General features: G+C 38.0%; 1 protein-coding gene across 2 annotated transcripts in view; it reads right to left on the bottom strand.

Moving 5' to 3' along the window:
- Positions 1-25,391, bottom strand: part of LRRC36 (leucine rich repeat containing 36) — a 50,945-nt gene that overhangs the window by 12,776 nt on the left and 12,778 nt on the right. Inside the window, exons 2-8 of one of the 2 annotated variants that reach the window (XM_057533866.1) lie at positions 24,793-24,920; positions 21,326-21,518; positions 20,437-20,533; positions 17,779-17,861; positions 6,219-6,346; positions 4,160-4,211; positions 100-540 (exon numbers count right to left, since the gene is read on the bottom strand). In XM_057533866.1, the coding sequence (XP_057389849.1) occupies positions 100-540; positions 4,160-4,211; positions 6,219-6,346; positions 17,779-17,861; positions 20,437-20,533; positions 21,326-21,518; positions 24,793-24,920 (1,122 nt within the window). Of the gene's footprint in view, positions 1-99; positions 541-4,159; positions 4,212-6,218; positions 6,347-17,778; positions 17,862-20,436; positions 20,562-21,325; positions 21,519-24,792; positions 24,921-25,391 lie in introns of those variants that run through there. The other variant, XM_057533865.1, reaches the window with a different exon arrangement.

Raw genomic sequence — 25,391 nt, forward strand, 5'->3', positions numbered from 1 at the left:
GAATTCCCCAATCTAAGAAATATTAATTCCAAAATTTCCAGTTATACCTCAATCTTCAGGCCTATGAAAGAGGTCTATAAACTAATAGGAAGCTATTACCTGAACTAAGCTTCAAAAGCCTTCCGGTGCTGGAGTCAGGGTTTGACAGAGAAGTCAGTAAGTCTCCGCAGGAATGGGATGTGGTGGCCTTCATGTTATTTGAAGGTTTTGTGCTATATTCTCGGTAGTTCCTGCTTCTCTGAGGCCTTTTACCAAGACTTCCATGCAGGGATGGATTTTGAGAATAATGACTATCATAATTTTCTAGACCAGCATCTGAAGGTAACTGATAGGGATGACTCTGTCTAGAATCACCCACATCCAGGCGTTTACCCAATGAGGCATCATGGGTAAGCTGATAAGTATCAGGTTTTAGTATCAAGTCCTTTTCTGGAGAAGAACCTGAAGACTTGTTGTCCAAAAAAGATATTCGGTACCCTTCTCTAGCCATCTTCTCTGGGGTTCGAACTGTGGATTGATGAGGCGAGTAGCGTCTGAATTCTAACCATCACCAAGGGGGAAAAAAAAACAAAAGACAATGAGAATTCTTCTTAGGGTATCCCTGTTCACTGGATATACTTCTGTTTACCAAAAAAAAGTTCTCAGGAAGAGATGGTTTATAATTTTTATAAATGGTAGCATAAAGTGATAAAAGGATTCCTACATGGAAAAACAAAACATGTTGGACATTGTGTAGACAGTAAAGAATCTGTAACATTCTGGAGATAAATTTCATGTCAACACAATCCTGTAGGAATTTCCTTCTAAAACTGTAGTGTCAGAGTTTTCTATATACGATTTCTACTATTTTGGTGCACACCCACATGACAAAAGTTGTGATCTTAGGTATTCAGACAATAGTTGGTAGGTCTATGATTTCATAGACTCCTCGCAATAAAGCTAAACTCACTCCTACCCCCAACCTCTACCCAGAGGATCTAGGTTCACACATAGGGAACCACTATCCTAAGCCAATTAAATGGCAGGAAATGCAAAACCTATGAAAATCCCTAATCCAGCTATAAAGTATTTCTCTCAGACAGGTGTATCTGTCATCTCCAAAAAGCCTCAGAGTAGGGCAAGTAGAGCATCAGACAAAAAGAGAAGTCTTTGGGCTTCCCTGGTGGCGCAGTGGTTGAGAATCTGCCTGCTAATGCAGGAGACACGGGTTCGAGCCCTGGTCTGGGAGGATCCCACATGCCGCGGAGCGGCTGGGCCCGTGAGCCACGGCTGCTGAGCCTGCGCTTCTGGAGCCTGTGCCCCGCGACGGGAGGGGCCGCGATAGTGAAAGGCCCGCGCACCGCGATGAAGAGCGGTCCCCGCACCGCGATGAAGAGTGGCCCCCACTTGCCGCAACTGGAGAAAGCCCTCGCACGAACCAAAGACCCAGCACAGCCAAAAATAAATAAATAAATAAATAAATAAATAAATAAATAATAAAAAAAAAAAAAAAAAAAAAAAAAAAAAAGAACTGAGCCTTGTGTTAAAAAAAAAAAAAAAAAAAGAGAAGTCTTTGTGCTCCTCGGGGCTTTCAGAAATTCATACGCTTGAAGGCCTTCCTGAGTTAGTCACATTAACTTTTAAAAAGTGGAACCAAGTACCTTCTATCTCTACAGAACCTTTAAGAATATCAACATTTTTACCAAGGGCCAGTCTATACAGTAGGGGAAAGGTTATAGAACAATATCTTTATGTAAGAAAAAGAATCTAAGAACAAGTAATGAGATTAGATAATTCAGACTATCCCTCCTGTTGAAGATATTTAAAAAGTGGGATGATATATGGTCTTAAAAGCATCAAAAAGCTAATAAACTAGTGAGGAATTTCTAGGCCAAAATCTAGAAAACAGCAAGAACTCATATAGGTGAGTCTAGCACTTAAAGTGACTTTTACCCTAAGGAGCTTTAGGGTGAAAGGTATAGAAGTCCAAGTTCAGAATCCATCCAAGGTAAGGAGTACGAGAAACCACCCCCTCACCCACTCCCCACATTAAGATGGAATCCTAATCAGGATACAATCTTCAAAGTAAAGGTAAACTGGAAATAAACCAGCCCTTGTACACTGGTAATCCAGGTTTGCATCATTTGGGTGGTCCAGGGAACCTCAAGCGTTGAGCCTGGATTAAGGTGATCCCAGGCTGATAGTGTCCCAGGCAACTGGTAGAAGCAAACGAAAATCTGGTCTGGAAAAGATATCTTCATGTTAAGACTTTAAATCATTCCTACAAATAGTTTTTAAAATACAATAGCCAGCAAGTAGCCAAAACAAACAAACAAAAAAGGAAATAAGACAACACAAGTGAGAATGAGTAGAAAAACCAGACAACATGCACAAAAACTGGAATTAATAGATGCAGCCTATAAGATGGCTATTTTTACTGTGTTTAAAGATATATAAAACAGCTGGGAAATTTCTGCTTATAAAAAGTGACCCAGCAGATTTGAAAAAGAACCAAATTGAATTTATAAAACTGAAAATAAACTACGGAGATTAAGAATTCAGAAGACAAGCTTAACAACAGATTAGACACAGCTGAAAAGAATGTTAGTGAATTTAAATATGGGTCAGAAGGAGTTATCCAGAATGCAGATCAAACCAAAGAAAGATGAAAAATATAAAAGAATAAGAGACAAAGAGGACAAAGTGAAAGAGGACATACATTTACTTAATCAAGAGTCTCAGAAGGACAAAAAAGAAAAAATGGGACATAAATAATTTTTGAAGCACTTTACAGAAATAATGAGACAGAATTCACAAATTCAAGTGTAATAAATACCAAACAAGATAAACAAAAAGAAGTCCACACACCATAGTGAAATTGCAGAAAATCAAAGACAATTGGAAAATCTTAAAAGCAGCCAGAGGAAAAATAAGACAGATTATCCTTGCAGGAGTGACAAATTTCTAGCTCAGTGGTCCCCAACCTTTTTGGTACCAGGGACCAGTTTTTGTGGGAGACAATTTTTCCACGGACCTGGTCAGGGGTGTGGAGATGGTTCAGGTGGTGATGCGAGCGATGGTTCAGCTGGTAATGCAAGCGATGGGGAGTGATGGGGAGCGGTAGATGAAGCTTCGCTCGCTCGCCCGCCGCTCACCTCCTGCTGTGCAGGCCCAGGGATGGGGGGTGGGGGGGACCCCTGTTCTAGCTGACTTCTCAAAAGCAACCACAAAAGATAGAATACAGTGGAATACCTTCAATATTTTGAAAGAAATAACTGCCAACATAGAAATTTATACCCAGCCAAAATACCCTTTAAGAATGATAGTGAAATTGGGGCATTTTCAGACAAAAACTGAAAGAATTCATCACCAGTAGACACACACTAAAGAAAATTCTAAAAGATGTACTATAAGCTAGAGGAAAATTATCTCAGAAGGCAAGTCTGGGATTAAAAAAACGAGAAGTAAAGGGACTGCCCTGGTGGTCCAGTGGTTTAGAATCCGTGCTTCCAATACAGGGGGTGCGGGTTCGATCCCTGGTCAGGGAACTAAGATCCCACATGCCGCGTGGTGCGGCCAGAAAATAAAAATTTTAAAAAAGAGCAAACAAAGTGGTAAATACATGGATAAATTTAAATGAACAATGATTTTATAAAAATAGTATCTTGTGAGTTTTAAAAATATAGAGAATTAAAATCCATAATAATAATACATAAATCAGGAGGGATTAAAAGGAGTAAATTACTTTAAGGTCTTTGAATTATCCAAGAGAAGAGTTAAGGTATTGATTAATTTTAAAGTTGAATAAGTTAAGGACACATATTATAGTTTTGGGAATAATACCAAAAGTATAGAAACAGTGTATAACTTGTAAACTAGCAGAAAGAAAAAAATGGATGAATAAAAACATAATAAATCCAAAAGAAGGCAAGAAAGGTAAAAGAAACAAGGAATAGTCAGCCAATACAAAAAGTCAAGAACAAAAGAAGTCAGAATATCCACTCTTCAACCTGAAAGACCTCACAGGTCACTAAGCATCCAGGGCAGCCCCTTATGAAAGCAGAAAATAATTCATCACGCAGTCTCCCAGGACTGAGACATCTCCATCTTCTCCCAAATCCCGTCACACCTAGATTTCTCTGACTAGTGTGGAGAAAAATACTGTAAGCAAAATATTTACCATCTTCCTGGTGATTCTCACTTGGCATCTCCCTTCTTGCCACTTCCTGCATCTAAAAAAAAGTTTCAAAGTTTAGGAGAAGGGAGTCAATGGGCATTCAGACATGAGTTTAACTAGAACAGGGAGGTTCAGAATACTTTCCTATTAGTAAGCAAGTCCATCCTTGCAAACTAGGGAAAAAGATCTTCAAGCAAAGGTCAAGATTTAAGCTTATTTTAAAATAGTCACAATACAAAGAGATTCTAGAGTTGCTTTGGAGCAGATAAGGGGATGACTTGAAAAAACAAAATATCCTTAGATGGTAAAGGACATACCAAGCAGTGAAATATTGTATTTTCTCTGCTTTAGATAACTCAGCATAGAAGTTAGATGGTACCACCTTTCCCAACTTATTTCTGCTTAAAGAACTCCCACACTTATTTTACCTCTAGTAAAGCTGAGTATCAACCATAGGAGCTACTGAGACTTTTTAATAGGCTGAAAATTAATCTAAGGCATAATTAAGCAAGGATTGATACAAAGTAGAAAGCTTTCTAGAGTTTGCTTTTTACAAAATCATCTTCAAGTATTCAGCATCTTTTTGGTAGTTATGCAGAGAAAGAAATCCTACTTCCTATTTCTTAAACTAAGAGGACATATAGCAGGCTATTCAATTTCCTTTTCTCTCACACTTCAAGAAGTAATTTCAAAGTTTTTTTAATCTAAAAAGTGCTATTTAATGTTAACTGTAGATTACAGTATACTTTGTCTCCATTTCCTTTAAAAGAATACCAATTCTTTTTAAAAATGGTAATTGAAATAGTTTCTAAATTACCCAAGTAGAATCTCCAAAAACAAAGAAACCAACTAAATGTTAATCTGTCTTTTTATAAAATGAAGGTATTATAAATTCAACCTGAAATCTTACTATCTTTTTCTTTGTACAGTGTTGATTATCCAAATTGTGGATTAATCAGAGTCTTTCCTTCTCTTCTTTCTCCTTCTGGCTATTTTCAGCAAACTTATTGCTCATAATTTATCAATAAAAATGCAGACAAAAGGAGAAGTTGAATATGAAGTAGTCAATTCTGCTTCCTGCATCATATTCATTCATATAAATAAGTAATGGACTCCCACCAATTGTTTTCTTTAAAAACTTATTTTTAATTCTTCCCTCATCTTGCATGATCTCTACCTCTTCATTGCCCACAACTTCTATGCCATCTTTACCCCTTAACTTTTCTTTTTTTATGTTTCATTGAAGAGGCAATGTTGGGAGAGCCACCCCTGAGATGTTAAGATCCAGTAATTAAAAGGCAGAGTTAGAAAATGTAAAGAAGCCAGGTAACAGGAAATGGAGACATTGGGTAGAGAGGAGAAAACTGAAAACCAGACAAAACCTGTAACAGTTGTATCCCTGTTTGAGTGCCAAAATGCCTGGCATAAAATGTGCTAAAGTTATATGTATAAATATACTACATTTGATCAGGTACTGGGGGAGAGGGAAAGGGGAGATTGAAATTAATGGAGAAGGCCCTTTGCATCCTGTCTTGTGCTTTCCTTTTAAAGTGTCTAACATGCCTTCATCAAAAAAGTCCTCTTAAGTCAGACAGAGAAAGACAATATCATATATAGCTTATATGTGGAGTCTTAAAAAATGATACAAATGAACTTATTTACAAAACAGAACTAGAGTCACAGATGTAGAAAACAAACTTAATGGTTACCAAGGGGGAAGGGGAGAGGGATAAATTGGGAGATTGGGATTGACATATACACACTACTATACATAAAACAGATAACTAATAAGAACCTGCTGTATAGCACAGGGAACTCTACTCAATACTCTGTAATGACCTATACAGGAAAAGAATCTAAAAAAGAGTGGATATATGTTTATGTATAACTGATTCACTTTGTTGTACAGCAGAAACTAACACAACACTGTAAATCGACTATATTCCAATAAAAATTAATTTTAAAAAGTCCTCTTAGACCTTCACAATAATTGAGAGGCCACTGGATTATTAGCATTAATCATTGACTAGTCAACAGATCAGCAGGAAAGTGAGTACATTACCTGTGTCCCCAGTGGCAAAGTGTCTAATTTCTGATCTGGTATACCATTGCCCTGGGTTACAGAAGTACTTGTTGGGGAATCCTTTACTTCCCAGTTAGGGAAGGGAATAAAAAGTCCTTTGTTTGAGCCTGTGTCAAAAGAAAAGGCATACAATGAAGCACTGACCAGACTTTAAAGGCAAACATGTCATATGGAAAGATACTAGAAGAGAAGTCACAAGATTGAGAGTTAGTTCTGGTGCCACTACTTGGAGACCATGTGAACTTGGACAAACTGCTTAACCTCTCTCAATCTCTCCACTTGTAAAACAGTGATGATAAAATCTAAATTTCCTATCTCTTAGAGTTGAGGTGAGGTTAAAACAAGACAATGGATATGAAATGGCTTCATAAATTATGAAATGCTCAAGAGAAATTAAGAAGAAGGCAAATATTTTGCATACTTCTGAAGTGAATATATAATAAACTTTGACACCAATTCAACAATCTCCAGCTATAGGGGGAGATGGCTGGAAATAGACTCCTGACATCAGGCATCTCCAGGGCTTTAATCAACAGTCTGCAGTGATTCATCATTTTAAATCAGCTTCATCATTTCAAACCAGCTTCTTTCTGCCTTGATTTCCTCATTTGTTCAAAGAAAAAGACTAATCAGGACCTATTTCATAGAAACGAATGCCAAATCCTTAGGTTTCCCAGTATTTTTTGCCTATCATTAGAGAAACAACTTTAAAAATAGAAAGGAAAAACAAACAAAAACTGTATCCTATCCTGGCCACCTCAAGAAGAGTTAGTTAGGATTTCTATTAGATTGTAACACTTGTACAAAAGTTTTTGCATATCCTTGATCGATACTTATTAATTGCAGAATTCTGGGATTTGGGGTCTTCTGGGGGACCCATGGATGAAGATAAGAGGTTTTTGTTTAGGGAGGTTTTTTTCTCTAGTAGGACTGTATAAGAATTAAGATAGTTTCCAAAATTTGGGCCTTAGTCAAACAATGTGCTCTTCTGCTAGTTCCCATGTTCAGGCTCTGGCAACAGAAAGCTACTATAAGGCAGGGCAACTGAGAATACAGAGTGAGAATAAAGCCAGCCTTTTGAAAATCCAGCCCTTCAGTCCATTTGGAGCTCTAAAATGCTTCTTATTTCTGAGTTGCCTTTTGGGAATGAAATGTCCTACTACTTCAATACAAGATGTTCTTCCACCCTTGTACTTGACAGAACTGTATTTCTCAAAGTGATATAAGCTGTCAAAGTTTATGTTCTGTGGTTCCTTTGCAGTAGCAACACAGGAAAAACAAAACAAAACAAAACAAGGTGAAGCAGAAATTGCTGATTTTAACCTGATTCTTAGTAGAAAATTAGAATGGTTAGTAAGCTGTGACTTTGGGTTCAAGGCTCCTCTTACCCCTTTCCTACAGAACAACACAAAATTCCCAGGTGTCCAAGACCCTGCTCCATCCTGGTTTTTCTCCTACCCTGCTAATGCTCTTTTTTAGATTCACAGGTTCTTTTTCTTTCAACCTACCTCTTGGTTCAAACAAATCCCCCAATGTCCAAACTCTTTGCTGAATGCTATCATACCTTCTCTTTGGTGTCAGCTATCTCCCAAATCTGGATGACCCTAAATCTAAATCTCTTAACTCTGATCTGTCATTTCATGTCCAGACTTAAGTTTTTTGAACTGCCCCCCAAAGAGTGCCCTATAGACAACTAAAAAGTCAGTATTTTTTTTTTTTTTTTTTTGGCCACACCGCACGTCTTGTGGGATCTTAATTCCCTGACCACGGATTGAATCCGGGCCCAGCAGTGAAAGTGCTGAGTCCTAACCACTGGACCACCAGAGAATTCACAAGTATTTTCTAAATCGAACTCATAATCTTCACTTCCAGGCCTACTTCTGCTGATGGTCCCCACCTCCATCCCTAACCCTGGTCTGGTCTTAATACTGGCATTACTATTGACCCAATCCCTCAAGATAGAAACTTGTTCTTTGATGTTCTCTCACTCATCTCAAATGTCAATCAATTATCAAATTCTATAGAATCACTTTTTTTGGTGGGGGGAATCTTTATTTTAATTGAGATATAATGTACATGCCATATAAGTCACCCTTTTACAGTATACAATTCAGTGATTTTTACTGTATTCACAAAGTTGTACAACCATCACCACCTTCACTTTCCTCACCCCAAAACAAACCAAATTAACTGTCACTCTCAATTCTCTCCTCCTCACCAGCCCCTAGCAAACATCAAATAGGATTTGCTTATTCTGGACATTTCATGTAGATGGAATAATATGTTTGACCTTTTGTATCTGGTTTCTGTCAAGTAGCATGATGCTTTCAAGATAAACATTGTAGCATGTATCAGTACTTCAATACTTTTTAGGTTGAAAAATATGCCTTATATGGATATGCCATTATTTTGTTTCTCCATTCATCAACTGATAGACTTTTTGGCTATTATGGATAATGCTGATTTCATTCCTGTACAAGTCTTTGTGTGGACATATGTTTTCATTTCTCTTGGGTATATATCTAGGAGCGGAATTGCTGGGTCATATGGTAACTCTAACTTTTTGAGGAGCTTCTAAATTGTTTTCCAAAGAAGCTATACCATTTTCTTTTCCCACCAGAAATGTATGAGGGTTCCAATTTCTCCACATCTTTGCTGTCACTTGTTATCTGTCTGTTTGATTCTAGCCATCCTAGTGGGTGTGAAATGGTATCTTCCTTGTGGTTTTTTTTTTTTTAATTTATTTATTTTATTTATTTATTTTTGGCTGTGTTGGGTCTTTGTTGCTGTGCGCGGGTTTTCTCTAGTTGTGGCGAGCAGGGGCTACTCTTTGTTGCAGTGCGCGGGCTTCTCATTGCGGTGGCTTCTCTTGTTGCGGAGCACGGGCTCTAGGCACATGGGCTTCAGTAGTTGTGGCACGTGGGCTCAGTAGTTGTGGCTCGCGGGCTCTAGAGCGCAGGCTCAGTAGTTGTGGCACACGGGCTTAGCTGCTCTGCGGCATGTGGGATCTTCCCGGCCCAGGGCTCGAACCCGTGTCCCCTGCATTGGCAGGCGGATTCTTAACCACTGCGCCACCAGGGAAGCCCTTCCTTGTGGTTTTGATTTGCATTTCCCTGATGCCTAGTGTTGTTGAACATCCTTCATGTGCTTGTTGGTTAGTTGCATAACTTCTTTAGAGAAATGTCTGTTCAATCTTTTGCCCATTTTCTAATTGGGTTGTTTGTCTTTTTGTTATCGATTTGTAAGAGTTTTTTTGTATAGAATGGATACTAGACCCTTGTCAGATATATGATTTGCAAATATTGTCTCCCATTCTGTGGGTTGCTTTTTTACTTTCTTTGTTTTTTTAATTAATTAATTATTATTATTATTATTTTGGCCACACCGCGCGGCATGAGGGATCTTGTAAGTTCCCCAACCAGGGTTGGAACCCATGCTCCCTCCAGTGGAAGCATGAAGTCCTAACCACTGGACTGCCAGGGAATTCCCCAGTGAATTCTTGATAGTGTCCTTTGAAGCACAAAAGTTTTAAATTTTTATAAAGTGTGACTCAACTATTTTTTCTTTGGTTGTTACACTTTTGGTGTCATATTCAAGATATACACTCACTCCTGAAAAAGATAAACTGACACCTTGCTCTGCTACATTATGACTAAGCATGTCATGTACCACAGTCAGGAAAAATCAGGAAAAAGAAACAATTTGCATTCTGAGATCATTTTTTTCTTGTCTTATACTTCAATTTATTTTCTTCTTTTTCTTCAGATGTAAAATATATCCAACACTTAATTCCAAAAGCAAATGTATTTATGACATTATTGTCCAGCCCAGGTTTTTATACCCATATAACCAATGTGATAGGACCATAATTCATTATCATTTTACCACTGAAAATTGTTTTATATTTTTAATGACAGAGAAATGGCTTTATAATGCTGATGCTGGTGGCAAAGAACTAATAGTTGGCTACTTCAATTACCAGTAATCTTAGATGGATGAGGCCCTGCTTCACACATTTGGCCAAAAACCTTGCAACCCATCTGAGGTAGAAACAGAGATGCACTACCCAGATCCCTTTCAAGGAGGACTTGATTTACTCTTCAGAGTGTGTCTCAGCTACAGAGAACTACCTCCTGATGTCATGCCCTTCCAGAGGCAGTCCATATGCAGTGACCAAATGGGGCCCAGGGGCAGTCCTTGCTCTAGAGCTGTCCCTCTGCTCAACTCTCCTTCCTCCCCTTCCTTTCAATATTGATCTCTAATAAACATCTTGTATCCTAGATTCCACTGAGATAAAAAAAATTTTTTTTTAAATTAAATTTAATTTTATTTTATTTAGTTTTGGCTGTGTTGGGTCTTCGTTTCTGTGCGAGGGCTTTCTCTAGTTGTGGCAAGCGGGGGCCACTCTTCATCGCGGTGCGCGGGCCTCTCACTATCGCGGCCTCTCCTGCCGCGGAGCACAGGCTCCAGACGCGCAGGCTCAGTAGCTGTGGCTCACGGGCCCAGCCGCTCCGCGGCACGTGGGATCCTCCCAGACCAGGGCTCGAACCCGCGTGCCCCGCATTGGCAGGCGGACTCCCAACCACTGTGCCACCAGGGAAGCCCCGAGATAAAATTTTGAGAGCAGAAATAATGGGTCTAGCACTAGCCTCCAAAATAAATGAAGGGGACTTCCCTGGTGGTCCAGTGGTTAAGACTCCACACTCCCAATGCAGGGGGCCCAGGTTCGATCCCAGGTCAGGGAACTAGATCCCCATGCTGCAACTAAGAGTCCGCATGCCACAACTAAAGATCCCGCACGTGGCAATGAAGATCCTGCGTGCTGCAACTAAGACCCAGCGCAGCCAAATAAATAAATAGATAAATATTTAAAACAAAACAAAACAAAACAAACTCCAAAATACATAAAGATTTGCCATTTCCTTTAAATTGCTTATCCCCAATGAGGACAACTTAATCCCCGACTTTTGAAATAATATATATGATACATATTATCATATATTATTAGTATATATAAATTATAATATATATTATAGTGTATATAATATATATTAATATATGATAGCCATTGTAGATATGATAATAATGAAAGGAAATTATAGTTTTTTCCCACCATGAACAGACTGCCTAAGTAACCTTGTGTTTTTCCCCCTTAAATATCTGCTATGTATTTCATTCAAAATTCAGCTCTTTGGAGTTTGGACTCCCTAGAAAAACACTGCAGGTAAAAACACTTAATGTTTTATCTCCAAGTTTTCTTTTCATATCCTCAAGGATTTAATCAATCTGTACCTCCTCATTTGCATTCACACTGCTATTATTGCCCTATGTCAGGATATGTCCTTATTATCTCCCATTGGGACTACTGTTCCAATTTAGAGTTATCTCTCTAAGTCACACATTTAATCATGCTTACCACCTAAAACACCTTTGCTACCCATTTTCAAGAGAATAAAATGAAAATGTTTAGTAAAGAGGCCCTTTGCAACTTGGCTTTAGTCAAGCACCTTAGCTCCAGTCACAAGCTGAGTCAATTTCCAAATCTGTCACACCTGTTTTTTCTACTTCTCTATGCACTGAACGCCCAACTATGTCCAATGAATTCTATTTGAATGCCCAACCTAAATGTCTCCTTTTTGTGAAGTCTTTTCCCAGGTCCCCAGTCAGTACTAACTGCTAGTGCCTCTCCCCCATAGTTCTTTATCTCTATCACAGTCAAACTCATGTCTCAGCCTGACTTGTAACCTAATAGCTATGATAAATCCCTCTGGTGTGGGAGTATCTGAAGATCTGACACTGTTGTGTCATTTCCTAATGCGCCTAGCCTCTAACACAGGATTTTCCAGTAGATATACACTTGTTCGCTGAATTGCTCTCACATCCATTGTGTCAGAGATTGCCAGTTGCCCTCCGCTATATCCTTTATTCACCTCTTAGAACCCCCAATAACATCCCTAGACTGCCAACGTCTGGATTTCTATATGAGGGAGAACTGAACTTCTACCTGCCACAAAACCTTTCCTCATTTGCTCCTAGCACACCCTGAGCCTCTATAGCATATGCCCATCCACATTAGTGTTTCTCAAACTCAACATCCTCATAAACTCTGAGAATATGAATCCAGTCTGAGAAACTTCAATTTAAGAATCTCAGTGTATAAAAAGATATTTTAAAAAGCAGATTATATTGGGTGACAGTTAGGCAATTTCTTACAAAACTAAACACTTGATATTTACCCAAAGGAGTTGAAAGCTTATGTCCCTACAAACACCTGCAAATAGATATCTATAGCAGCTTTTTTCATAATTGCCAAAACCTGGGAACAATCAAGATGTTCTTCAGTAGGTGAATGGATGAACAAATATTCCAGATAATAATGGAATATTATTAAGCACTAAAAAGAAAGTAGCTACCAAGCCATGAAAAAATACGGAGGAAACTTCAATGCATATTACTAAGTAGATGAAGCCAATCTGAAAAGGCTACATACTGTACGATTCCAACAATATGACATTCTGGAAAAGGCAAAACTGTGGAGACAGGGGAAGATGGCAGAGTAAGAAGCATTTTGCATCTGTCTCCCACCTAGGCAACAACTGCACTGGCAGAATTCTGTCATAACTATTTTGGAATTCTGGAGTCTGTTGAAGACTTGCAACTTCTGGGGGAAGATGTGGAAGGTAAATTAGGGTTAATTTTGCTTAATTTCAGTTCTTAGCAAAGTAGCAGCTACCCATCCCTCATTCCTCATGCAAAAGAATGAAGCTGGACCCTTACCTAACACATACACAAAAATTAACTCAGAATGGACAAAAGACCTAAATGTAACACCTTAAACTATAAAACTCTTAGAAGAAAACATAGGGAAAATGCTTCATGACACTGGATTTGGCAATGTGACACCAAAAGCAAAGCAACGAAAGAAAAAATAGACAAATTGAACATCATGAAAAATTAAGGGGCTTCCCTGGTGGCACAGTGGTTAAGAATCCGCCTGCCAATGCAGGGCACACGGGTTCAAGCCCTGGTCCAGGAAGATCCCATATGCCGTGGAGCAACTAAGCCTGTGCGCCACAACTGCTGAGCCTGCGCTCTAGAGCCCGCGAGCCACAACTACTGAGCCCACGTGCCACAACTACTGAAGCCTGCGTGCCTAGAGCCCGTGCTCCGCAACAAGAGAAGCCACCGCAACGAGAAGCCCACGCACTGCTACGAAGAGTAGCCCCTGCTCGCAGCAACTAGAGAAAGCCTGCACACAGCAACAAAGACCCAACGCAGCCAAAAATAAATAAAATAAATAAATTTATTTTTAAAAATTAAAAATTTTGTGCCTCTAAAAACAATATCCACAGAGTAACAAGGCAACCCACAGAATGGGAGAAAATATTCGCAAATCATATATCTGATAAGGGATTAATAGCTAGAATATATAGAGAACTGCTAACACTCAACAACAAAAAAACAAACAACCTAATTCAATAACAAAGGACCTGAATAGACATTTCTCCAAACGAAGATATACAAATGGCCAATAGCACACAAAAAAAAACTCAACATCACTGATCATTAGGGAAATACAAATTAAAAATACAAGATACCACCTCACACCCATTAGATGGCTACTATAAAAAAAACAGGAAATAACAAACGGTAAGGATGTAGAGAAATCAGAACTCTTGCGCACTGTTGGTGGGAATATAAAATGGTACAGCTGCTATGGACAACAGTATGGCAGTTCCTTAAAAAAATTAAAAATAAAATTACTATATGATCCAGTAATTTCACTTTTGGGTGCAAACCCCAAAGAAGTGAAAGCAGGGTCTTGAGAGATATTTGTATACCCATGTTCATAGCAGCATTATTCACAATAGCTAAAACATGGGAGAAACCCAAGTGTCCATCAACAAATAAATGGATAAGCAAAACATGCCACAACTAACTGAGCCTGCACTCTAGAGCCCATGCTCTGCAACAAGAGAAGCCACCACAACAAGAAGCCCACGCACCGCAGTGAAGAGTAGCCCCCACTCGCCACAACTAGAGAAAGCCTGTGAGGAGAAACAAAGACCCAACGCAGCCAAAAATAAATAAATAAAAATAAATAAATCTATTAAAAAAAATATGGAGATGGTAAAAAGATCAGTGGTTGCCAGGGGTTAGAAGGGGAGAAAGGGATGGCTAGGTGAGCACAGAGTATAGGGCAGTGAAACTATTCTGTGTGATACTAAAATGGCAGATACATGTCATTATACATTTGCCAAATCCATAGAATGTACAACACCAAGAATGAACCCTAAAGTAAACTAAGGACTTTGGGTGATGATGTGTCACTGTAGATTCATCAATTCTAACAAAAGCACCACTCTGATGCCGATGTTGGTAATGGGAGAGGACTTGCATGTGTGGAGGCAGGAGGTATATGGGAACTCTGTACTTCTGTTCAGTTTTGCTGTGAATCTAAAGCTGTTCTAAAAAATATTCTATTTTTTAAATAGCAGACTAATACTGCAAAAGAGTATTTTTGCTTTTACATCTTTTAAATATTTTTCAAAACTGCATCAAACAAAAGCACAAAATTAAAGGGTCTCACACTGCCTATGGACCTCTAAGATATATCCCTGGACTAGGAGTCCACAACCCTGAGTTTGAGGAATACTGATCTGTATCATTCATTTGACGTTTTCATATGCACTGCCTGAAATTGTGTTACTTAGCTCTTTCATGTTTGTCTCATTATCCTAATTATGTTGCAACTGATTCAGGGAATGGCTGCATTTTCTATTTCCAGCATATATGTTCTAGAAGGTAAATTATGTGAGTTTACAAAAAAAGGAAAAGAATTTTGGTCGAGGAATCAAAAAATTTCACTAAAAAGAATGGACTTTGAGTTGGGTCATAAAGAAAGATCAGGATTTTGATTCAAGCATTCCAAGCAGAAGGGACAGCATTAGTTCAGGGGCAGAAGAGAGAAAAAGGAAGAACTATGTGAAGAGGAGGGAGTGGTTTGGTTTGATTGAAGCACTGGATATTGTAGTTGAGAAACAGGAGATAAGGTTTCAGGGTAGGTTGAAGAGATAACCTGCAGCCACCATTTAGAGAAGCCCTGTGGGTCAGATTAAGGACTCTTAATTCAGTAGATGAGTGGGAGTCATGCAAGTTTTTGAGCAGGCAAGTATAATAATCACAGCTGAGTTTTAAGAGAATGAAAGAAGAGACTGGGAGGCAGCATGGTGTAATGTTTAAGAGGACTTTGATGACAGATGGACTAGAGTTTGCATCCCAGCTCTACCACTTACTGTATAATTAGAGCAAGTTATTTCACCTCTTTGGGCCTCAGTTTCCTCATGTGTAAAACAAGGATAATTATAACCACCTTCAAGATTGTTGTGAGGATTAAATGAGATAATACACAGGGCCTAGCCCAGAGTCTATACTCAGTAAATGATAGGCATGCCTGTTAAGAGACTATTAGGAAAGGGAAAAGAAGGCTTGTTAATTGTGAATCATAGTCTAAGGTATGAACATTCAGCTGGACTTTAGGGGAGGGGCAGCATCAAACCCTGCTCTGGTTCTGAGCCTCAGTAATGGGAAAGTGGTGGTAACACTAATGAAACTCTAAGAGCTGTAGGAAAGGGGTTCATTTGGTTTTTAAACATGTTTAGCTTGAGGGGCTGGAAAATTATTCAGTGGTGATTCCAAGTGTATATTAATAGTTGGTCAACAGAAATGGGGTACTGGTGCAGAGAAACTGGTACAAGTTGTCAAAGCTAGACCAACATATTTAAGAGTCATCTACAGGGAGGAAATAAAGCAAGCTGTGGAAATAGATGAGATCAACAGGGCAAAGAGTACAGAAAGAAGAGAGTCTGAAGGCATAGCCTAGGTATGCTTATTTTAGGGGTATGGGAAAAGAGAGAGGGAACTTTGAAAGAGTCAAAGCTTATGTGGTTAGGAGACTAGGATGAGGATCCATGACAGTGAGTTTCCCTGCCATCCTAAACGATTGGTAGAAAGCACTGTTTTGAACAATTGAGCTAGTGGGAAATATTTTTCAGAAAGTTTTCTCCTAGCCTGTGGCACGACCATTAACGTGGTATAACTACTTTAGTCATATTGGATTACCAACAGTGCTTACAGGCAACACTCCCCAGGGATCTAGCACAAACATAATTTTCAGGCGAAAGCAAAGCTCTTTAACGTTTCAACATGGCAAAATAAATTTTACATTAAAAAAAATTCCAGCAGCAGCTGGAGCTTCCAAGAACCTTTAGAAATGGGCCCTGTGTCTAGTAAAGCAGTTTGTTCTCAGTAAAGACCGTGCACTTTAGAACGTTTTAATTCATGGAGTGACTCTGTGTGTGCTAATGATATAATATGATATAAATGAAGTTTAACTCAGCTTATACAAAAAAAGGCAGTCAAATTATGCTTTAGTGTATCTTTGTCTTTCTGGAAATGGATATATAAATGCTTGTACCTAGAAAAAAACCAGGAAAGCTATATACCAAATTAACTGGGATTCTCTTTAGGGGACAGGGTTCTGAGTGATTAAAATATTGTTCTTCATGCTTTTCAGTATTTTCCAAAATTATTACAATAGAATATCATCAATTGAAATATAAAAAATGTTATTTAAGAGGAAGTAGAGCAATCCATGGTCCATGACTTACATGTGCTGAGACTTATAAGAAAGGAAAATAAAAATCATACCTCACTATGGTTTATTTTACCATGAAATACTGTGAAAATAACTTGTCAATTAAAGTCTACATGGATAGATAAGAAGTCAGGAAATAAAATACTGTATGTTACAAACTGAAAACCCTTAATGTCTAAGCTACATAGTCAATCTATTAGTTATTGTTGAGATTTTAAGGATTAATTTTTAGAGTTTGTATATAATTCAATAGACCCTTCAAAGGGACAGAGACCTTGATACAAAAGAAAGTTTTCTCAATTAAAAGGTCATCTGATGAGTACCAAATTAATCTATAAGGGCATACTGAATGAAATTTCTCCAGTGGAAAGCTTTCTCCTAGCCTGTGGCATGACCATTAATGTGGCATAACCACTTTATTTACATTGGATTACCAATAGTGTGTACGGGCAACAATCCCCAAGAATATAGCACAAACACAAGAGATTCTGTAGCTGCAAAGGTTCAAGGTGGAGAAGCCCAGAAGGCTAAGGGTGTGAGCTGCATTGATGCAGATGAGTCCTGAGTCTCTGGTTAATGAATCCTGTGGAGATCGGCAATGCAATTTTTAGGATGTCCTAATGATATAAAGTGATGTAAGTGAAATTGAACTCTCTGAGTACAGCTTGTGCACTTTGATGGGTTTTGGCTTAGGCCTGCTCAGTAAATAGGGCCCTTCTGGCAGTGAAAGAAAAGAGGAAAAATACAAGCCAGTAAATCTTGTGCTTTCTTCAAATGTGTGTTATTTCTCAACTATTTTGTCTTCATCCTACTCAAGATTGGCCATGAAAACAGAAACAACTAATGTTTTAATCGTTTTGTGATCAGAAAGGAAAAACTTACCAGTTTCAATCCTGTTATCAACATCAGTGCTGACTTTTGATGCAGTGCTCTCATTTGCTACACAGTTTTTCACTGTCTTCTCCCTAGAGAAGATCGAATAATTTATTTAAAACTCAAAAGAAGCTTCTGAGAGCACCAGTAAAGGCTATTTAGAAAACATTATTTCAGGGTGATCAGATTTTTTTTTTTCAAATGCTCTAGAACATATTATTTTCACAAATATTTCAGTTAAAGCTATTTTTTAAAAAGTCATATTTTCATTGGGAATAATGAGAGAGAAAGACACTATAGTTCAGCTTTTAAAGCATGAAAGCCAGAAAGTTCAGAACTTACTCTGTTTTCTTGACACAAACTTAGGTCTGGGTGATTGAGGGAATAGTATTTCATATTATAAAATAATAATATTTTCTTTTGTATTAAAAAACTCATAGTTAGGACACAGAAAAGAACGTTCTTCTACCAAGAATTATAATGGAGACAACTATAGCTATTAGTTTGAAAAAGAGACAAGAAAGGCAAGTGTTTGCACTTGGTTGATGCAGTATAGTAAGATTGGGAAGTCCAGATTGGGAAATACAGTAAGTACAGACAGCCTAGACTATAAGCCAGGCACTTTACACCCACCATTTCATTTAATCATAAAAGCTCTCCTATTAATCTATTATCACCATTTTATAGGTTGGGGGACCTGGGACTCAGAAAGGCTTTAAAAAAAAAACCTCCACCCAAGGTTGGAGAGCTTATAAAGTATTAATGTTAACACCAGGCACTTGAGCAACATTTTACCTCTGTTTTTGCAGTCACTATAAGGTAACTAAACAGAAATATAGTGGTGAAAATTATTTGCCTCACTAGTAAGTTTATTCAGTTATACATTAACTCATCTTTGGATTTCTATAGTAAACAAGGTACCCCAATGCATATAAAATAGGAATTAATTTACAAAGTACATGCACAAATAATTTTTAAGACATATTCCATTTCTTTCTACCGCAGGGTGAATTTTAGTCTGTGTAAATTAACCTCAATAAACGTGACTTTAAAAAAAAGGGAGCTTCGGTGCTTTGTGACCACCTAGAGGGGTGGGATAGGGAGGGTGGGAGGGAGGGAGATGCAAGAGGGAAGAGATATGGGAACATATGTATATGTATAACTGATTCACTTTGTTATAAAGCAGAAACTAACACACCATTGTAAAGCAATTATACTCCAATAAAGACTTTAAAAAAAAAAAAAAGGGAGCTTAAAAAAATAGGGAACTAAGGCTGCTCTCTGAGGATTACATTATAAAATATATAATGGATCAGAGCAGAGACAGGCAACGTCAGTGGAAAAGAGCAAGATCCCAGGCCAACAGGCACTGACTTCATTCATTCATCATTCAACAAATTACTCCTTAGCACCTTATACGGGCCAGACATTGTTCTAGGCACTAGGGATACTGCAGTAAACAAGATAAGCAAGGTCTTTGTTCTCATGGAGCTATGGTCTAGTGGAGGGGAAAGACAATAAAGAAGTAAACAAATAAAAAACATTCTGGGGAAGAATATTTAATGTTGTGTGGATATTTTCATATTTTATCAAATTAAAAATGGTATGTATAGGAAGAAAATTACTATAAAATAAATGTAATATATTTATTATTTTATATTTACATATTGATTATATAATATATAATGTTATATATTGTTATAATATATAAACATGCACACACAAAACACACACACACACACACACACACACACACATACATATACCTAAGACTAAGAGGATATTTACCATAATATAATTAGTATTTATTTCTGGGTAGTGGGATTATGAGTGGCTTATTCCTTGTTTTTTTCTCTACTTTCCATATTCTCAACAATAAACCCACATTACTTTTACCATCAGAAAAAAGTACTAATAGATACATCTACATGTGTATATAGGTACACAGATGTCTGGAAGGATGTATACCAAACATTACTAGTAGTTAACTTGGTAGCAAAATATGGGGTGATTTTGACTTTTTTCCCTGTACTTCTGTATTATTTAAATTGTTTATAGTAAACTTCTATTTTTCAAAAATAATAAAGCAACTTTTTTTTAAAAGCATGAGTTTTGGGGTAGAAGATATGGTACCTTACTTTGATAGAATTTTGGTAATAAGAAATAGAAAAAAATCTACCATTCAGATACTTTAGAGCTTAAAGGTCCATTTACTTTTGGTTTTGTACAGAAATGCTTCCCTTATCATTCTTTAACAAATTTATCTCTAACGACCCTGCCCATGGTAACGTAATCCTCCTAATTCAATGGGAAAAGACCATGTACTGATTTATAACTCTACCAAGAAAGGGTTGGTATACATTTATGGGGATGATAAGTAATCCCATAATATCCCTATCTATAAACTTTGAACAACAACTTTAGAGAATGTACAACGATTATATCCAAAGAAGACCCAATAGTTCAAGAAAGCAGAAATGTACCACTGAGGGCCAGATTCTCACCCCAGGCAAATCTCAAAATGTTGCATAGATACTTTCATTTCTGATCTGAGGATTCTTACAACTTGTAGAGATTTCTGCTGCAAAATGAAGAAAGTTAAGCAGGAATTCACTATTCTCTGTCCAGAACCAAACTAAAAAAAATTTTTGTAAAAAATCTTCTTACCTTTTTTCCACCTCTAAAAGGAAATTTTCATTATTACCCAACTGACTAAAATGCAGCTTGGCAGCCTTTCTCTCACTTTCTCGTACGGCTCGGTCATCTAGAGGCAAAAACCGTGGTCTGAGCATGTTTTTTTTTGGAGTAAACAGTTATGGGTCAGAAAAGCATATTCACAGAGTAAAAACTAAAGATCAGTCTCATCTTTTGTTAGAGATGGGTCACAGAATAATGCTATTATGTTGTCACTGGAGCACTAGTAACTCAGGGAGACTACAGGGACACCATAGCAACAACTGCCACATAAGTGTAACTACCTCTGCAGCAAAGTACAGCTTGGTCAGCAAACAATCCAAATGGCCTAATCTTAAGGCTGAAAGTTACACCATTTCTGAAAGACTTTTCTTAGTTCCTCTATAATAACTTTCCCAGGGGCATGTAACATAGAAGTTTATATCAACAAGAAATGTATACTCAACAATAAAATTATAAAGAAATACAGACTAACTCATTTAAAGGAATATTTATTGTTCCTTGACAACTAAGCCCCAAAGAGTTGTTGTATTCGTTTTCTGTTGCTAATTCAGTTACAAAGTTGGGGCACCTGGAAAAATAAATCTCAACCTGGAAACTTTTTGTTGGGGAGGAAGTGGTGGTGAAACCATCAACTGAAGAAAACTAAAGCTGGAAGTAACTGATAAAATCATAGATTGTCATTCAATAAACAATAAAAGGACTCGTCATACATCCTGCCAAAACAAAAGAGTTACATAAATATTGACTAATAAACAAATATATCCTGCCAGTGCACACTCTGGGCCAACATCCAAAAGGTTAGGAGGCAGCTGGTTTAAAGTAAGATTCTGGGGCAAAGAACAGGGGAGGAGGGTCTCACCCAGTTTCTCCAGAGTTTGTAGCGTGTACACAGCAAAGAGCCTATAATCTGTATCTTTCCTGACAACAGGATTGAGTCTCAAATCTAGTTCTTTGAGGAAGGGTAAAGGCTGTAGGCGGGACACCTCCACTAATGAAGGAATGTTGTTATAATATAAATTCAGGTCTTGGAGTGAACATAAATACTGGATGCCCTGCAAGGAAAAGACTACATTGTGAAACTGCACATTGGGAAGCACTAGGAATCTCACAGATAAAGATGGAAATACAATTATTACTTTCCATCCTTAAACAGTTACCTGAGACACCTATGAGAAAGGCAGGGTTGAAATTCCCATTTAGTTGCCTGAGAATAAGAATGCTGCAGCCCATGGGTACTGGATGTGCTATACATTAAATAATTCATAGATATCATACATTTCCTCCTTTATAAGCTCTGACATCCAAATATCTGAGGTCAGTTCTCTACTTCTGTTGCCCCGCATCACTCTCCCAATCCAATCCTTCTCAGTGGTAGCCAAGCCAAGTCACTTTTGCTCTTCTCTCACCCTTGCTATAACCACTCTCCCGACCCCAGGAGCACCTCAATTTAAAAGAGGGAAGGAGGGAGGCAAAAGAGAGATGGTTCTGGGGAGAACGGCAGGGAAAAAAATTAAGTGTGTATGTATATGTTCTTATATCTCAAGACCTCACTTTTAGGGTGAATGGACTATATGGCAAAACAAAACAATGTGATCTCCAAGTCTTCCCTCCTGGACCAGTCTGGAGCCCCTTTTGTCCTTGTTTCCCCCTTCAGAGTTACTGCCACCCCACAAGCTCCCCATCCTCCAATCAGTCAGTTCTACTTGGTAGAAATGTTCTGCCTTCTTCTGTTCTATTTCTGTGGACTTAGCAACCCCGCCCCCTCCCCCCACTTCTCTAGCAACAGTACAATCAGAACTGGGACACTGGAGAGGAAAAGCCACAATTTTTCTCCTTTGCTAAAACCTACTATCGAAAATAATTGTTTAATTTTCATGTATTTGGCTAGTTAGGTGCTTGTGCCCAACACTAAATTTCAGGACAATATTTCAAAACATGTACATATATGTATAATCACATACTGTTAGTAGTAAAAATGGTTACCATAAAAGGAACTCTGTCATTGAGAGTTATTTCAGAAAGGTAAGATTATTTTCCATCATGTATTTATAAAATAATGTTTTTATTCTCATTTAAAATTAACCTTTTTATAATTGCAGGAAGTTTAGAAAACTCAAAGATATATTCAAAACATTTCTGAATAGAACACTGTTTACAGTTGGATGCATTTCTTTCTGGCTTTTTTCAGTTCCACTAACTTCTACATTGTGAAAGGGTCAATGGTTGGGAATATTTATCAGTGCTTTTGGCCTCACTCTCAGGGCAGTACACCATTAGTACTGTCTTTAAATGTGTCTGATGTCCCAGCTCAAGTAATCTTTTAATGTCTCATTGTAAAAGTCAAGGGAACAATTCTTATCCTCCTCTCATGTTTCCCAGTTGGCATAAATTCATGTATTCCCCAACGCTACACTAGAACTAAACACAAAACATTTCTCCCCTGGGAAAATTAAGCAAAATGATTCAGAGCTGCTAGAGCTGAATACATGCAGATAAATCATAGATGCAAAAAAATTTGTAAAACTAACATTTATTAAGTGCTTCCTATATGCCAAACACTACAGGAGTCTTATATATGTAATATTTGATTACACGTGCTAATTTGATTAATCTTCACAACAGTTTTCAGCCAATTTACAGAAATGGAACAAAAGAGAGTACAAAAGTAAATGACAGCAATGTTCACTCAGTTTTTTTTTAGTCTGAAAAGAACAATCAGATAAAAATACATATGAGGGCTTCCCTGGTGGCGCAGTGGTTGAGAATCTGCCTGCTAATGCAGGGGACACGGGTTCGAGCCCTGGTTTGGGAAGATCCCACATGCCACGGAGCAGCTGGGCCCGTGAGCCACAACTACTGAGCCTGCGCGTCTGGAGCCTGTGCCCCGCAACGGGAGGGGCCGCAATAGTGAAAGGCCCGCGCACCGCGATGAAGAGCGGTCCCCACACCGCGATGAAGAGTGGCCCCCACTTGCCGCAACTAGAGAAAAGCCCTCGCACGAACCGAAGACCCAACACAGCCAAAAATAAATAAATAAATAAATAAAGTAGCTATAAAAGTAACATAAAATCAGCTTATTAAAAAAAAAAAAAATACATATGAGAAGAGGAGACCTAAATAACTCTGTACTAATACTTTCTGAAATTTGTGGGCCAAATACAAAGGGCTGTTATCAAAGAGTCTGAAGACCTAGTTCAACTTGGAATTTCTGCTTTTAGAATCCTAGTTGGAAATTTGATCTAGCTTGGATTTCTTCTTTCGGGGCCCTTAGTTTTAGACCTTGAGATTGGGTCTAGTTTGTGTTGTTGAACAAGTTTCCCCTAAGAAATGCAAAACTGGAGGAATAATCCAGACCATTAACCAATCCTGGATAGAATCTGTAAGTCTTTCACCTTCAGTCTTGCACAGAAGGGCTTTATCAAGACAGCCCCATAGCTGGGCAAAAAGGGAACAGTGGAAGAAATACCATTTGGGGGTCTATGCAAAGAAAATAAAACTTCCATCTCTGTGTGTGCGGGCGTTTATATTTGTTGAGCTCTTTCTGTGTGTTTGCTAATCCTCACACTTTCTGCTTAAGCATGCTCCCACCTACTTTCCTAAACTGCCCTCTGCTCCACCATCTCCTGGCCTGGAAATTTTTGTTTTCAAGACCATCATTTCCTCCCCCTCCTAGAAAAAACTCACAGTAGCAACTTAGGCCATGCACCAACATCATCAGAATCCCCTGGGAATGTCCTGGACCCACCACAGATTTATTAACTTAGAGTCTCTCTCAGAATAGGGACTAAGACTCTGTACTCTTATTATTATTATTATTATATATTTATTTATTATTATTTTTTTTTTTTTTGGCCATGCCGCATGGCTTGTAGAATCTTAGTTCCCTGACCAGGGATTGAACCCGCGCCCTCAGCAGTGAAAGCACAGAGTCCTAATTACTGGACCACCAGGGAATTCCCAAGAATCTGTACTTTTAACAGTGCTCCTCATAATTTTTTAACACACATTAAAAATTGTACTATTGACCCAACACAGCCATAAATAAATAAATAAATAAATAAATTTTTTTAAAAAATTAAAAAAAATATTGTACTATTGCCCTAGGCAGTGATAGTTTAATATAGTTTTCTCTCAGTATAAAAGGAATTTTTTCCCAATATTTTATAATAAAAAAATGTCAAACATAAAAGAATTTTACAGTGAATAGTAAAATTTAGTTTGGAAACATTTAAAAGGAAGATGCTATATTCCCCAGGCTGATTTATCTATCTTTTATTTCTTCTCATCAAAAAAATAAACAGACTGGTCATAGAATATAGAACTTACCTTCAGGCTAGTGATCAAATTTCTTGATAAATCTAAGGATCGGAGACTTTTAAAATTTCTGAAGGCATCACCAATGGAATGGATTTTTCCAGCGTAAGATCCCTGCAATGAAAGAGACTCCACCAGTTCTGAAAAGAGATCATCAGTAGATATATTATGATCTCTGCTTGGATAAAGAGCAGAGTCACTGAAAACAGGCCTTCCTTCCTCCCGTATCTCATCTGTGAAAGATCCTACATTCAAGGCTCATAAGAAGATCAGATCATCCTTTTAAAAGCATCAATATGGTCTTACGCAGTGACGCCAAGTCTTGGTTTTACAGAACCCTTGAGTTCTCTAATTACCCTGAAGGATGTAGTAAAAGTCTCCAAAAGTTCTCAAAACAAACAAACAAATTCAGCAATCCCACTGCTAGGATTCAGCCCTATAGATAATACTCACAACATTTTGCCAGGATATATAACGTAGACCAGAAGGATGTCAATCACAGGAAAGTTTTAGGAGGAAGGAAGGAAGGGAGGGAGGGAGGGAGTGAGGAAAAGGAGAAAAAGAAAATTGTCAAAGAGCCCATCAGGAGAAGAGTAGAACTAGATGGCTTA

This window comes from Balaenoptera acutorostrata, chromosome 19, assembly GCF_949987535.1.
Source record: "Balaenoptera acutorostrata chromosome 19, mBalAcu1.1, whole genome shotgun sequence".
In the NCBI taxonomy this organism is placed as follows: domain Eukaryota; kingdom Metazoa; phylum Chordata; class Mammalia; order Artiodactyla; family Balaenopteridae; genus Balaenoptera; species Balaenoptera acutorostrata.